Here is a 15,693-nt window from a genome sequence, read left to right as displayed (position 1 = left end):
TTATAGCTATGTTTCTGAATTTGCCAACCTATGTGGTGATTACCGAGGCATTAAATTAGGCCAAGTGGTTCTCCATTTGAACTGATAGCCCCGAGGTGGCAAAAGTAAACAAAGTATGAAAATACGAGAACTAACGTTGGAAAAGAATATGCATAAACTGAAAGAGGTTATTAATATCGACGCGACGTTAACTCGATGTGAAGTGTACTACACGAAGAATACTCTTATCTATCGAAACAAAAAAAGTATTTTTCATAAACGCCGAGAATTATTTCCCTTTTGAGGAAAAATTTATACTCGAGTGCAAATAGGATTTCAAAAGCGCAAAACTCACAACAACAAAAAAATAACATCGATATGAATTATTTATAAGTTTATTCTCGAAATACAAACTCTGCGAGTACTTACGTTTACTTACAAATTAATGTTCAATTTTCCAAGTAGACATTAAATTTTGGGATGATTGAAAAATGATATCATCATCCTGTAGCTAAATTAATTTTCCAATTAAACAAAAATCTCCAAAAAGTGCTGATTTTTGCCTTATTAATTACCAAAGAAGGTCTACTTTTTCCAAAATTGCCAAAAGAAATCCTGTTTTTGTCAACATTGTCAAAGGCCTCGAAAGGTCCAAATTATTTGCCAAAAATTGCTAAGAAACTCTGAATTTTTTGCCCAAACATTGATTAAAAAGTAGATATCGATTTTGGCTTAAGCTGTCTAAAGTCTTTTTTTTTCAAAACTGACAAGAAGTGAAGCACTTTTTTGGGCGAAAATTCGAAATATCCTGTTTTTTTTTTTGGATAAACCACAAAATTAAAATTGAAGAGAACACAGAAAGAACCACATAAATTTTCAAAAATGAGTTCAGGGTTGAATTCAATTCACACTGAGGAGTGAGAAAGTGTACCTACCTAGTCAATTTACATTTTGAAAAAATTATATTTTTTGTAGTGAAAAAGGCCTTTAAAAAATGGAGAAGGGGAGAGAAATGAGCCGAGACGAAATGTGAGAAAATTTTAACATTATAATAACTAAGTATATTAGAATGCGAAAAATTTTCATTCCTTATATCACCTTGATTGATTTTTATCAAATTTAAGTGGTTGCAAAACACTAATTTTTCGGTTTTTTGCTTGATTTTTTTCCGAAAAGAGTGATTTTCCAACTCGAAACTTGCGTATCTCTTATTTTTTTTTCTATTATGCCTCGAATTGTGCTTGTGAGATGTTGTATGATATATTTCTCCAGTCTTTACTTTTATGAAATTCAAATTCACTACAAAATTAGAGCATTCTGATAGGTACTTTGAAACAAGGTAACACAACAGTTTTAAAAAAAGATTTAGGTATCTGATTCATTCCGGGTGCCTACTCTTCAAAAGTGCTGTAAGGTGGCATTATGGCCTCACTGTCCTCTCAGTGCATCTTATAACGATTCTTAAGTTGGGGAAGATCCTATAGGACTTGGTAAATCCATCCTTTGGGTCTTGACAACTTAGGGATCGTTTGATTTATTAAGGTAAAGTGTAGGTACTTGCGAATTCGAATATTATCGAATACCATTTGGGTGGTCCGAATAATATTCCATCACACCGGGGGGTCCGCGCCAATATTATTATATGGGCGGAGAATTCGCGTAATTACATCTATTTTATGATTGGTTAATATATTTCCCCCATCTCTTGGTAAAAGTAGCGCGAGCCTATCAGCTTTCGAGATCGATTTAGGAACTTTTAGGTGCTTTAGGTATAACTTTAGCTAGGTTCGATCTCGAAATCACTTCTTGTTCGTTCGTCGAGTTGTAGATACGTGAGTGTAGTATAGACCAATACTTAGGCGATCTATGAATCGGTGGACTTGAGCATTTGGTCCGTTTTCCTTCGACCTAATCGTTTGAAAACGTATTCTTATCTCCTTTCTACCCTCTTTAGGGTTCGGTTAATTAGTATTTTCATTGGTTAATTTGTGGCTTAATATAGCAATCTACCACTTCATCTTAGTTGCCCTGTCGTGGAATTGTGTTTTATTAAGTTCTCATTGGTGAATTAGTGGTGAATTTACGTGATTAGGCGGTCGAGCATAGTGTCTCTGTTCTAATTACACTTTCTGGTAAAATCTTAAATTGGTGAATGTATATATTTGAAGAAAACCTTATAATTAAGAGAATGTAATTTGTTACACCGATTACATTGGAGAAAGTAACGAATGTGTTATTATTCCGCGAAAGTGGGCCTAATTGATACATTAGTTGGTATTTTATGTTGACGTATTCGACGCTATCGTAATAGCCGCAGAGCTAGCAAGGGGTAAGTGCGAATTAGTTCCTTCTTGATATTGCAAAGAGTCGTATAAGACTTCTGGCAATCTTTCACCCGCTAAGGAATCTTTCTCATCCTCTACACTATTACCTTACTTGCTCGTATACAGTCTAACATTGGCGCCCAGAGAGAAATTTAAACCAAAAACACCAACCACACCGCAAACATTACCGGTGCACCATTTAATGTACGATCCTCAAACAGATCAATATTTCGAAATGAGTGACACAGAAGAAGAAATCCACCCACGGGGGGCATATGTAAGGTGGCATTATGGCCTCACTGTCCTCTCAGTGCATCTTATAACGATTCTTAAGTTGGGGAAGATCCTATAGGACTTGGTAAATCCATCCTTTGGGTCTTGACAACTTAGGGATCGTTTGATTTATTAAGGTAAAGTGTAGGTACTTGCGAATTCGAATATTATCGAATACCATTTGGGTGGTCCGAATAATATTCCATCACACCGGGGGGTCCGCGCCAATATTATTATATGGGCGGAGAATTCGCGTAATTACATCTATTTTATGATTGGTTAATATATTTCCCCCATCTCTTGGTAAAAGTAGCGCGAGCCTATCAGCTTTCGAGATCGATTTAGGAACTTTTAGGTGCTTTAGGTATAACTTTAGCTAGGTTCGATCTCGAAATCACTTCTTGTTCGTTCGTCGAGTTGTAGATACGTGAGTGTAGTATAGACCAATACTTAGGCGATCTATGAATCGGTGGACTTGAGCATTTGGTCCGTTTTCCTTCGACCTAATCGTTTGAAAACGTATTCTTATCTCCTTTCTACCCTCTTTAGGGTTCGGTTAATTAGTATTTTCATTGGTTAATTTGTGGCTTAATATAGCAATCTACCACTTCATCTTAGTTGCCCTGTCGTGGAATTGTGTTTTATTAAGTTCTCATTGGTGAATTAGTGGTGAATTTACGTGATTAGGCGGTCGAGCATAGTGTCTCTGTTCTAATTACACTTTCTGGTAAAATCTTAAATTGGTGAATGTATATATTTGAAGAAAACCTTATAATTAAGAGAATGTAATTTGTTACACCGATTACATTGGAGAAAGTAACGAATGTGTTATTATTCCGCGAAAGTGGGCCTAATTGATACATTAGTTGGTATTTTATGTTGACGTATTCGACGCTATCGTAATAGCCGCAGAGCTAGCAAGGGGTAAGTGCGAATTAGTTCCTTCTTGATATTGCAAAGAGTCGTATAAGACTTCTGGCAATCTTTCACCCGCTAAGGAATCTTTCTCATCCTCTACACTATTACCTTACTTGCTCGTATACAGTCTAACAGTGCTGCCAAAATCGCCACAAAATATAGATTTCAAGTTCAATTTTTTTATGAAGATTATCAAAAATTCTAAAATGTATGTTAATATTGTCAAAAATACTAATTTTTGATAAAAAGTCCTGTTTTTGGCCAAAATGAATTTAAAAAGTTCAATTTTCTTCTAAAATTATAAAAAAGTTCTAATTTTGCAAGATTTTTCAAAATTACCATGTTTGAGCCTTCGTAAAGGTCCTGTCCTTGGCCATAATTTTCAAAAGTCAAGTTTGGAGCCTAAAAAATTCCATAAAAACCCCAGTTTTCTTTGCGGGTGTTTTTTTTTTTGCCAAACTTGTCAAAAAGAACCTTCCTTCTGTTAAAATTGTAAAAATTTATCATTTTTCTCAATTAAGTAATTAAAGGTCTACTTTTTAAAAAAAATTTCCAAAAATTCCATTTTGTACCTAAAATATCAAAAAAAAAACGTTGTTTTCTGCTTGTGTGAAGAAATTAATGTTTTTCGCCAAAGCTGCCTTTAAGGGTCCCATTTTTTGCCATTGTCAAAAAGTCCTAATTTTTCACAAAATTGTAAGAAAAGTTTATTTTTTTGTCTATGTGAAAAAATTCCGGTTTTCGCCAAAACTGCTCTTAAAGGTTCCATTTTCTGCCAAAATTATAAAAAAAAGTCTAATTTTGCCAAATTTGCCATAAGTAGTCTAAAAGTCCTATCTTTAGCCATAATTTTCAAAACATCAAGTTTAGTGCCAAAAAAATGCCATAAAACGCCATGTTTTCTTTGCCAAACACTTCTCAAAAAATGCCCTACTTTTTGCCACAATTGTCAAAATTCATCATTTTTCTCAATTGCAAACACAAAAAGTTAGAACTTTTTGTTAATATTTTCAAATAGTTCCATTTTGGGCCTAAAAATGCCCAAAAAAAAACTAGTTTCCTGCTTGTGTGAAAAAATTTGTTTTTTTGCCAAATCTGCCTTTGAAGGTCCCATTTTTTTCAAAATTATCAAACAGTTCCCAGTTTTGGCAAAATTGAGACAAAGTTTTATTTTTTGCCGATGCCATCAATGGTCTTGCTTTTGTTTTATCTTATGTGAAAAATTCCTGTTTTCGCCAAAAATGGCGTTAAAGGTGCCATTTTCTGCCAAAATTGTCAAAAAGTTTCGTTTTCTGCCAAAATTGTAAAAAAAGAGGCCCAATTTTGCTAAAATTGACAAAAAGGACCAGTTATTTGCTTTCATTTTCTGTAAGTCCTGTTATGGATGCCGAATATAAAATGCTTTGAAAAGTACTGATTTTTGGCACAAAATTTTTGAAAAGTTCTGCTTTGTGCCAAATTTATGAAGAAGTCCTGTTTTCTCCCTAATAAAATGCAACAAAAAGTTATGTTTTCTGTCTCTAGACTGCCATAAAAAGTTCTGTTTTCTGTTTTTCACAAAATTGACCAGTTGTCAAAAATCCCAATTTCTGATAAAATGATCAAAAAGTTCATTATTTTACCAAAATTTTAAAAAGTGCCCATAATATAATATTTGTAAAAACCAAAAAAAAAAAAGTCCTCATTTTATAGCTAAAATTTTCAAATTCCTAGTCCTTAATATTCCTCATTTCTGTCAAAATTTTTAAATGGTCCTACTTTTTGGCAAAAAATTGTCAAAACTTTTTCAAAATTACCTAAAAAAAGACCTGTTTTCAAATGACCAGGTTTTTTTCCTCAACTTTTTTCCACTTCTTATAGTTCTGTTTGAAAATGGTAACATTTTGACCTCAAAAAATTCGGGCCCAGACAAATTTGAAGCCTTCTTCCCACCTAATGACCCCCCCCCCCCCCCCCTAAAAAATGGAGAAATTAGTCGTGAAAATCATTTCTTCAAAAAAGTGGGACACCCTGTTGATAGAAAATTGAATTTTGTACCAAAAAAAACTTTTTTTCTTTTTCTGTTTTTAGAATCTGAATAACGACCACAGGATAGTAATCTTTTTTGTTGTAAATCAATTTTTCTAAAAGAAAGTAGTACTATTTCCTTAGCTTTCTCAAAATTTGAGCATAAAACTTCAACTGTTGGTACTACCCTTATTTAAATCCGCCACGTCACCACTGGCAGGTGATAACCACACTCAACTCAACCAAAACGAGAAACTAATGATTGAAACTCGACATAAACTCGTCATGTAGGTAACATATCATTTCCATCATTAGTATGTAAGGCGTAACAAAGCTTTGAAAATACAAAACTCATTTAATCTTGATTATATTGTACATGCAGAACATGTAGATACCTATTCCGCGTGTGTCACTCGCACTTCGCCGCCTTCGAGGGGAAATAATGCAGCAACTTACACAACACACGTGCATAGTGGGTTAGCCAAATTTTAAATTTCGTAGGATTAAATTATTGCTCGCGAAATACCATTTCTTCAACTCGATGTAACTCTTTTGTTATCGCAGCAGGGTAAAATTTGCATATTACCTAATCCATAGGATTTCGCCAAGCCTATAAAAATTGATCATGCGAGATAGTTGCCTATCTGTGCTACGAAGGAATTATATTTGCTGAAATGAATCCAACTTTTGGTACCAAGTAACCGTATACCCCGCCTTATGAACTGTGAATAGGCAAATTTACCAACACTCGTGTAATTTGGGTTGCTGCATCGGCGAATAGAAGGCAGTGAACTGAGAAAGGCATCGACACACCCTGTATAATGACCTTTTTTTTTTCAACATTGCATGGCCATCGCCATCGTACTCGTATAATAATACCTAGATAAAACATCGATTAAACGCTTCATTAGACGAAATTTTTATACGTATTTATACATTGACGTCAACTCCATGTGTATTTCGGCTTGAGACATGACTATAGTATACTATATAGATGAAATTTATTACTCGATGTCTACACACGTATCGATTTTTTGTTTACAGATTGGAAAATGTGATGCGGCAATCAACTAACCAGCGTCTAATGTTCCTATTTGCCTGACCGAATCGAAAGAGGATACTAAATTTTAACACGTTGAAAATTATGTCGTCGTTTTAAACCACATACCTACATAGTTTTTCTTCTGTTTTTCCTTTTGCTGTGATATTGCGTATTGTTATCGAGTCTGTTTAATTGAAACCCCTCCTCAACTTGAATTTTTTTTCCATTATATATACTTTTCGACGTAACTTTCCTTTCCTCGGATTTTCTTTTTTTATACTTAGAATAATGGAAGCTTACTCTCCCGATTTAGTTTGGTTGGTTGTGATCAGTTTCTTTGTTGCATTTATCCTATCCTTCGGTATTGGCGCCAACGATGTGGCTAATTCGTTCGGTACCTCGGTGGGTGCCAAGGTCCTCACGTTGAAGTCCGCTTGCATGCTGGCTACGGTATTCGAGATTGCTGGAGCTGTGTTGATAGGTAAGTTCTGGATTTTTGGAGTAGATGTGGAGGTATTTAATTGTGTATTTGATGTGATGGTGATGTAAGAATTTGTTGACGATTGGAGAATTATTTTACAGGTTACAAGGTGTCTGATACTTTACGCAAGGTGCTAGTTGATGTGAATATGTATCAAGATTCGGAAAAACAGCTGATCTTGGGATATTTATCTTCGTTAGGTTCGTATTCAATTTTCTTACTTGAGTTTGGATTAGGTAGTTTTTAATTTATACTTTTTGGGGGGGGGGGCATCAAATTCTGGCAGCAAGATTAATGTAATTAGATTTTTATTGTTCATTTAAGTAAAAAGATTATGGATGCAAAGTAGTTATTTGGAAATTGTTCTTCTTCTTGCTGTTTGGAATTTTTTACCATGGAGAGCCTCCAGACTCTTGAGACACAAATCAGTAAAAAAAATTATAATAATATACCTAGCCCTACAGGTATTTTTTTTTTTGTTTTCCAGAATGACTCTTTGACAAATTATTGCCTCAAGGGCTACCTCATCTTATCAGAGTGTACTTCAATTTTCACAAAAATTTAATTGAATTTCAGAAAACACCGAGAGATTTTTTTTCAAGTGCAGCTCATACCCTTTTTCCTTCCTGCTTCATGGTGAATATCCTGAATATCTTTCATTCAGTGAATGACAAGGGATGTATAAAAAACAAAATAAAGCAGAACAAAATTGTATAGCATAAAATTTCTCATCAGTAAAATCGAATTCATTTTTCCAAGAATTTTTATTCTTGAGAGGTATTTGAATTTATAAGCTCAACTTGAATTGAAATTTGTAATGAAAAATTTCTAACTTTTTTTCATTTTTCCAAATTTTATCCAAAATTGAATCATGATACAACAAACTTTGAATTACACAAAAAAATTACAGAGCATGAAAATTTTTCACTGTGGAATGTCATTAGTTTTTTTTTCTGAAAAGGGAAATATCTCAAACGACACAAAAAATTTTGAGATGGACGAATGATAATCGAAGAGTACCCCAAAATATACTACCTAAAAGCCGAAATTTCAAGTGGTGAAATACATTTTTCGATTTTTGGCGAATTTTTAAAAATTAAAATTTTGGACAAAAATGAGAAAAAATCAAAATTTTATCAAGTTTACCTAAAAAGCTGAAATGTAGATTATACCATATTTTTGATCTTCCGAGTCGATTGGTGACAGTTTCAAACCATCCTGAGGCTTCCACAGGATTTTGATTTTTTCAATTCTGCAAAAGTTCACTGGAGAAAATTTTGGATTTGAACAGACACAAAAAAAAATTTGATAATACGTGCCTAAATCGATCGGAAGGGTCGCAATGATGATAAATCCGAATTGATATAAGTGTTGAATGTTATTCTCACCCTATTTATAACGTTTTTTCGAAAATTGGACAGGAAAAAATCCTCTAGAGGCTTCAGACCGGTTCGAAACTATCACTAATCGACTTGGGAGGTTGAAAATAGAGTATGAACCAAATTTCAGCTTTTTAGGTAAAATGGCTAAAACTTTGATTTTTTCTAATTTTTGCCTAAAATTTTATTTTTTAAAAATTTGCCAAAACTCAAAAAATTAATTTCACCACCTGAAATTATGTCGGTGGTACATTTTGGTGTCCTCTTTCAATTCCCCTGCGTTCGGATCAGAAATTTTTGGGCTGGATTATTTTGAACAAAAATGAGAAATCTCAGCTTACTTCGCAATTTCTTCATCGGAACTTTACATAAGGATCACCAGAAGTGGCCTTTATTTCAAAAATTTATATACTCAAAGTTATTGGATCTTATGAGAAGATAATTTCTCAATTTTTAATTTTTTCTTCAAATCAAAAAAACCACTTAAGTAAGGACCCTCTTTAAGTTTTAAAAACTTAATGAAATCTGAATAATTGATTTTTTTTACATTCTCAATTTCTGTTTCATTAATTCTGTTAAAGACTTGACCTCATTTCTGAAAAAACCTCTCCCAATCGACAATTTATGTGAGTTCCTCTGCATTAAGGCTCCCCCCCCCCCAACCAAAATTGACAAAATTCTGAATTTTATGCGTTTAGATTCCTCTAAATATTCCCCCTTTGGCAGGAAAAGTCTCCTGATCTCCCCAGTGAAAAATTGTTTATCGACAAAGCGAGCCCTCTCCATTTGCACGTCCACAAATTCGCCCTCAAAGTTATTGAATTTCATACAAAAATATTTCCCAATTTTTTTTTTCAAATCAAAAAAGTTGGTGCAAGAAATTCTCTCAAAGTTGAAAAATTGAAAAAAATGGATAATTCTTTTTTTTCTACCATCTCAATTTCAGTTTCTGGATTCTTTTAAATAACTTCATTTCCGAAAAAACCTCCCCTGACCTCCAAGCTACATACGTTAGTTCCTCTGCGCGAAGCTCCTGCTCTGTTGGGAAAATTCTGAATTCCTTAGTTTGGAACTGGATTCCTCTAAATTTTCCTCTTTTTTAGGCAGAAAAAGTCTCCCCATCCCCCAAATAATGTCAATCTCTTTTTACGCAGTCCCTCGACGGTCGAAAAAAATCAGAAGAAAAAGCCAAAAAAAATTCAAAAACTTTAAATTTAGCAGTTCAAATTTCTTTCAAGTGACTCAATTATTTTGAAAATCCCCTATTCAGGTTCATCCTACAAAATTGGTTCCTTTGAAAATACCCGATAAAAAAAATCAGGTCAACAAAATGAAGTTTCAAAAATTTTTATTGCAATTTATTCTTATAAATGGAAATAATCCTTTCAATTTTTTCTAGACAGATACGAGTTTAATAGTAAGTAGGTAATCTAAACTGAAATTTTTTTAAAACCCAGTTTGTTTTGAGAAAAAATTGCAGGGAAACAGTTTTGCTAGTGAGACTGGAGGAGAGATTTTCTCGAAAAAAGGCATCCTTTGAAAATTAATTTCATTCAGAAGGATTTTGATGCAGGAATCAAAAATGTTGCCAAACTTCAATTTTTTTCGACTTGGGAGGCTTCGTATGGAAACTCAATGCTACTTTGGAAAGCAGGGAAGCGTTTTTGAAAAAGACTGTTACATATTCAAAGAAATTCCAAATCAAAAATTGAGAAATTTTTTAAAATAGGGGCTTTGCACAGGAGGTTTTTTCTTTAAAAAGGAAATTATTCAGAAGAATTCTTGCTTAGAAATTGAGAATCTTTTTTCTGATTTTTTTTCAACTTCGGAGGATTTCCAGCTCGACTTAATTTCAATTTGGTGGGCTGAAATTTTTCAGTTTTATTTTTGTTTTTTTAGGAGGGGAGAACAAAAACAATCATTTTTACAGTTATAAACAGGCTAAGGATACTGATGAGAAAAACTCTTCTCCCCTCCCCTTCTCAATTTCTATGTCACTGCTGAGTTTGCCTTAATTGAAAAGATCATTGAAAGGTAAGAAAAAAAACTTTACCTTCTGAAAAAATAAGTAGGTATTAGTTTTTCAAATAAAAATTCAACTTTTTTCACTATTTTCATTCAGAATGAAAATTTTATCAATTATATATTTTCAATTGACCTTGCAGTTTTTTTCAGTTAGCTTTCAGTTTGTTTTACTTTAAGGTTATATTTTCTTGTGACAAATACATAATATATTCCCAACATTTTTTGCTTTCGAAACAAACCTTCTCTCCTCCCCTACAATCTCAAACTATTTGACATGAATGCATCTCTGCAACCACAATTCTTTTAAATCCCAAAATTCTAGAAATATTCTTTCACTGGCGTGCTTTGAGTTGCCTAATCATCACACTAAAGGCAACTAAACACACTGCTCGAAAGTCGAAACACCCTGTATAACATATTACCATATAAGATCGATTAATTGGCTCTATTTGTATTCATATTTTCGAATAAAAACATCAATTTCGACACAGGTGGTAGCGGAGCATGGTTAATAATAGCTACAGCTTTCCGTGTGCCGATATCTGGAACACATTCCATCGTAGGAGCCACAATCGGATTTTCATTGGTGGCCAAAGGAGCCAGTGGTTTAAAATGGTCAACGTTGTTCGGAATAGGTACGTGTAATATTTAGGAATACCTACCTATCTACCTTATTAATAAATTCTATGGGTAAATAAGGTACCTATACCTAACTATAGCGAATAGGAATATATCTTATTGCATGTTTTATGCGAGTTAATCGTTATACTTCACAGTGGCGTCTTGGTTCATATCACCGATTTGTTCCGGTCTAGTATCAGTTATCGTGTACGTTTCAATTAGACGGTACATTTTGAAATCTTCGAACCCGGTTCGCAATGGTTTACAGGCTCTTCCTATATTTTACGGTGTTACTATTGGAATCAATGTGTTCTCAGTGGTCGAAGATGGATCCAAATGTAAATACATCCTTATCTTCGTAATTCATCAATGAGCTACGTAGAATCTCGAATCAAATTACGTAATTTTCTGAATTTGATTTTTTTTCTGACTTGCAGTATTACATCTTGATAAAGTGCCACTTTGGGGTTCGTTCACAATTAGTATTTTCTTCGGTGTCTTCAGCGCTATAGTAGTTTACTTGTTCGTTGTACCAAAGCAGCACATTAAATTGAGTAAGTTTTCAAAATTTTAATGAGAGAAGATACTCGATATTGATACCTATTATTCGAATAATGAGATATACTAAAAATGACCTATCACATCAAAACATCTCTACAAAGATCAAATCTTCGAAAAATACCCATCAAATTCACCTGATGATTAATCTAGGTACAAATAACCTAAAGTAAAAGCTCAAGGTCACAATCTCTCACATTGAAAAACTCCCTAATCCTACGCTCTCGGTCGAGTTTTTTGCATATAGAGACAACAAAGAGTACTTTTTTTATTCGTTCTATGATTGTTTTTCACATATGTTGACTTTTTTCGCTATAGGTTGTTTGCCATCCATTACCAGAGTAAACACAGACGACAGCGCTTTCCATCCTGAAACCAGAACAGGCGAAAAAGGAAGCATACCTAACACGCCTTTAAAACGTTCGGACGACGATTTCTACATCCTAAGAAAATACGATCAAAATTCGCACGATAAATTTGAAATGACTGAAATTACAACTACAGTTTCGGTGAGATTCTCGATTTATTTTTAACGACAGGGAGTAGACGACATGTTTGCTTTATTTAATACCTACGAGGAACTTATTGTGGTTGCAGGAAAATCAAAAACAAAAAGTCGATGGTAAACACACCGATAATAATAATACGAAGAAATCGAAAAAAGAAAAAGAACAAATAGGTTAGTACAGAATCTCGACAAGCCTCGATCAAATACCTACCTATATCTGTACGTACTTTTTTATAAATTCTTCTCGTACTCGTTTCTAGGACTGATACCAAACGCCAGCGAAGTACCGCTAATTAAAATCGAATCAGCTTCATCTTTGGTAAGCCATTTACTCGTATACTGAACAACTATGTAAGGAAAGGAAGTACATATGTGGAAACTAATCCTAACTTTCTCGTTTTAAAATCGCAGAATAATGGTTCGAAAAGCCCGCAAATCTTTCAGCAAGATCTCGAAAAAGATGACGGATCGTTGCCTCGTACACCTATCGAGAATATTTTTGCTTTTTTACAAATTTTGACCGCTATTTTTGGCTCTTTTGCTCACGGAGGTAATGATGTCAGGTAAAGCTGGACTTGCATGCTGCGAGTAGGTTGACGATTATTTTGCACGATAGATTGTCTTATGGTATGATTTCTATCATTTTCAGCAATGCTATTGGACCACTGGTGGCTGTGTGGTTGATATATTCGGATGGATCGGTTATGCAACAATCGGAGACGCCTTTTTTTATACTCCTGTATGGAGGTATTGGAATTTCGGTTGGACTTTGTTTGTGGGGTCGAAATGTGATTAAGACTGTCGGCGAGGATTTGACCAGGATTACACCTTCCACGTGAGTTTGAGTTGAATTTTTTAGTGGGTGAAGGCTGAAGGGGGGGTGTTGGTTTTATAATTTGGTGATAGTGGAGGTGAATTCAGTAGGAGTTCACAGGGAACTAAAAAAAAAAAAAGCAATATTGAAAGATATATTATTTCTGAAACTGAGGAAATATTTTGGAGGGCAGTGGTGCCAATTTTTGGTGATTATTGTCAATTTGAAAAATTCGAGAAAATTTCGTTAGTTTTTGGCTAGTTTTATGGATTTTTTGAAATTTGCAATAATGACCAAAAAATTGGCGCTACTGCATTCCAAAATATTTCCCCAGTTTCAGGAATGATATCTTTCAATATAAATTGGCATAATTAATGCAAAATATTTGCGAAGAAAAAATTTTCAAAACAAAAATTTACCCAAAAATAAGCGATTTTTAAAATTTTCAACTGCTCATCAGTAGATTCCTAAAAGTGGTTTTTTTGGATTTTGTAGGCAATAGCCTATAATGACCCGAAATCTCAAGTACCTACTATTATTAAGAACTAGGTCATTTTTCCCAAAAAATTTTGTTTAGAAGCTACTGGGCTAGAGCAAAAAAACACGGTTTTTTTCAAAAATGTCTTTTCTTTGAAGACTTATGCATATATCCCCTCCAAGAGCACCTTGGAAGTTGGCATTTTTTATCTTTCAACTCAAAATGAAAGTCTCTGCTGAATTACGTCAAAATCTGCCTATTTTTTTTGGGACGATCCACCCCTATAAATAGGTACATATTTAATTTATGCTGTTTTTCAATTCGAACCCCTATAGCGTGCCCTCATTACCTTCATTTGAAAAAGTCTGACCGAGAAATATGATCTTATTCAGCTTCAGCTCTTTTGAATAAGTACATAAAATTTGATATATCGAATGGATTCGTTTTTTTTTTTTTTTTTTTTTTGGAGTATTGGTTCAAACAGAGGAGGATCATTGAGAGCGTGAAGGGGTCACATTGAAAAACTGGAGGCATATTCCACAATCCACATTCAGAATCTACAAAAACACCATATTTGATAAATATCACACGATTTTATCAAATTTTTCATGTTTTGACCCTCACAGAAGAGATGCGAAGGGATGGAAGGGGCTAAAAATAAACAAAATAAAAAAAATGAATGAAACAATTGAATTTTTTTCAAAATTTTGAAACTGCAGTTTTTCCGGGTAGAGGGAGAAAGAGGAATCGATTTCCATATTGAAGCTAAAGGTACCTTGTCTTTTTGCAGTTTTTACTGATAAATTTCAATTCAAGTCTACCAACTTTCAACAAAAATAGGCATTTCACTCGGATCTTTAAAAAACTATTTTTTGATTCCAATGGAAGATACCCTGAAACCCTGATGAGGAAAATATCCCAACTGATGGAAAAATTTTTCAACTGGAGCAAGCTAAATTGAAAGAGAAAGCAAATAAATACACCACCAGCCAAATTTTTAAGTGCTCAAGTGCATTTTTAGATTTTTGGCGAATTTTCAAAAATTAAACTATGGGTCCAAAATGGTGAAAAAATATCAAAAATGTTACCAAATTGACATAGAAACTTGAAATTTGGTATGCAGCCTATTTTTGACCCCCCCCCCCTCGGATTGATTGGAAACATTAATTTCAATTGAAGTCTACCAAATCTCAAAAAAATGGCCATTCAACTCAGATTTTTAAAAACTATTTTTGGATTCCAGTGGAAGGTACTCTGACAAAGGAAATATCCCAACTGATGGATAAAATTTTCAACTGAACCAAGCTAAGTTGAAAGAGAATGCAAAAATTCACCACCAGTCAAAATTTCAAGTGCGAAAGTGCATTTCTCGATTTTTGGCAAATTTTCAAAAATAAAATTTGAGTTAAAAAATTTTATCAAATTGACCTAAAAAGCTGAAATTTGGTATGCGGCCTATTTTTGACCTCTTGAATCAATGGGAGGGGATTATGAGCCATTTTGAGCAGTTTTGAAGCTTCTAAAATATTTTTGAAAGTTGAAATTTCCACAAAATTTCGCCCAAGGAAGTTGGATGAGCTCAAATTAACTTCACACTCGGATTTCAACATGCTGAATTGCGGTTTCAAACGACTTTATGACTGGAGGCTCCATAACGGTTCGAAATTACCCCCAATTGACTCGGTACGTTCAAATCAGAGTATAATGTAAATTTTAGCTTTATTCAACTTTATTTGGTAAAATTTCGTGGAAATTTCAACTTTCACAAATCTACTGGGAGCTCCAAAACTACTCAAACCGGTTTGAAAACATTTCCAATCAATTTTTAGAGTCGAAAAAAGGATACCTACTGAATTTTATACTTCTATGTCAATTTGGTAAAATTTGGATTTTTTTACCAAAAATTTATTTTTCAAAAATTCGCCAAAAATCGAAAAATGCGCTTTGACTCCTTAAATTTTGACTGATGAGATATTTTTGTATGCTCTTTTGATTTAATTTTGTCTGGTCAACATTTTTCTGACATTTAGGATACTTCTCTTATGAGTCCTCTTCATCTTTGAAGTTGACAAAAATTTCAAGCGAGAAAATTAGAAGGTCGGATTGAAAAATGTATGTCCAAAGTTTCTGGTGTATTAAGTAATTTTCAATGTGTTTGTTGAGTTTGAATACAGAATAGAGTCATATTTTTTCTGATTCTAGCCCTCTGACCCTCCAACCCTCCTCTCCTCTTCTCTCCTTTCCTCTCCCAGTACAACCTACAAATACAAGAATTCGAAACAATTA

At 33.8% G+C, this 15,693-nt stretch overlaps 2 protein-coding genes across 3 annotated transcripts in view; one reads left to right on the top strand and one right to left on the bottom strand.

Annotated features, from left to right (window-relative positions):
• The window catches only part of NaPi-III (Na[+]-dependent inorganic phosphate cotransporter type III), a 47,881-nt gene that overhangs the window by 29,017 nt on the left and 3,171 nt on the right, over positions 1 to 15,693 (top strand). For both annotated transcript variants that reach the window (XM_065354686.1, XM_065354685.1), the window contains exons 2-11: positions 6,546 to 7,024; positions 7,126 to 7,224; positions 10,920 to 11,063; positions 11,205 to 11,387; positions 11,487 to 11,603; positions 11,926 to 12,116; positions 12,205 to 12,286; positions 12,376 to 12,434; positions 12,527 to 12,678; positions 12,765 to 12,950. In XM_065354686.1, coding sequence (XP_065210758.1) covers positions 6,832 to 7,024; positions 7,126 to 7,224; positions 10,920 to 11,063; positions 11,205 to 11,387; positions 11,487 to 11,603; positions 11,926 to 12,116; positions 12,205 to 12,286; positions 12,376 to 12,434; positions 12,527 to 12,678; positions 12,765 to 12,950 — 1,406 coding nt within the window. In that variant the 5' untranslated portion in view covers positions 6,546 to 6,831. The remainder of the gene's footprint in view (positions 1 to 6,545; positions 7,025 to 7,125; positions 7,225 to 10,919; positions 11,064 to 11,204; positions 11,388 to 11,486; positions 11,604 to 11,925; positions 12,117 to 12,204; positions 12,287 to 12,375; positions 12,435 to 12,526; positions 12,679 to 12,764; positions 12,951 to 15,693) is intronic.
• Positions 1 to 15,693, bottom strand: part of LOC135838881 (lysosomal proton-coupled steroid conjugate and bile acid symporter SLC46A3-like) — a 47,034-nt gene that overhangs the window by 28,859 nt on the left and 2,482 nt on the right. The gene's annotated exons all lie outside the window — the stretch shown is intronic.

Source organism: Planococcus citri, chromosome 3 (genome assembly GCF_950023065.1).
Source record: "Planococcus citri chromosome 3, ihPlaCitr1.1, whole genome shotgun sequence".
In the NCBI taxonomy this organism is placed as follows: Eukaryota; Metazoa; Arthropoda; class Insecta; order Hemiptera; family Pseudococcidae; genus Planococcus; species Planococcus citri.
This window is presented reverse-complemented; position numbering and strand designations above follow the sequence as displayed.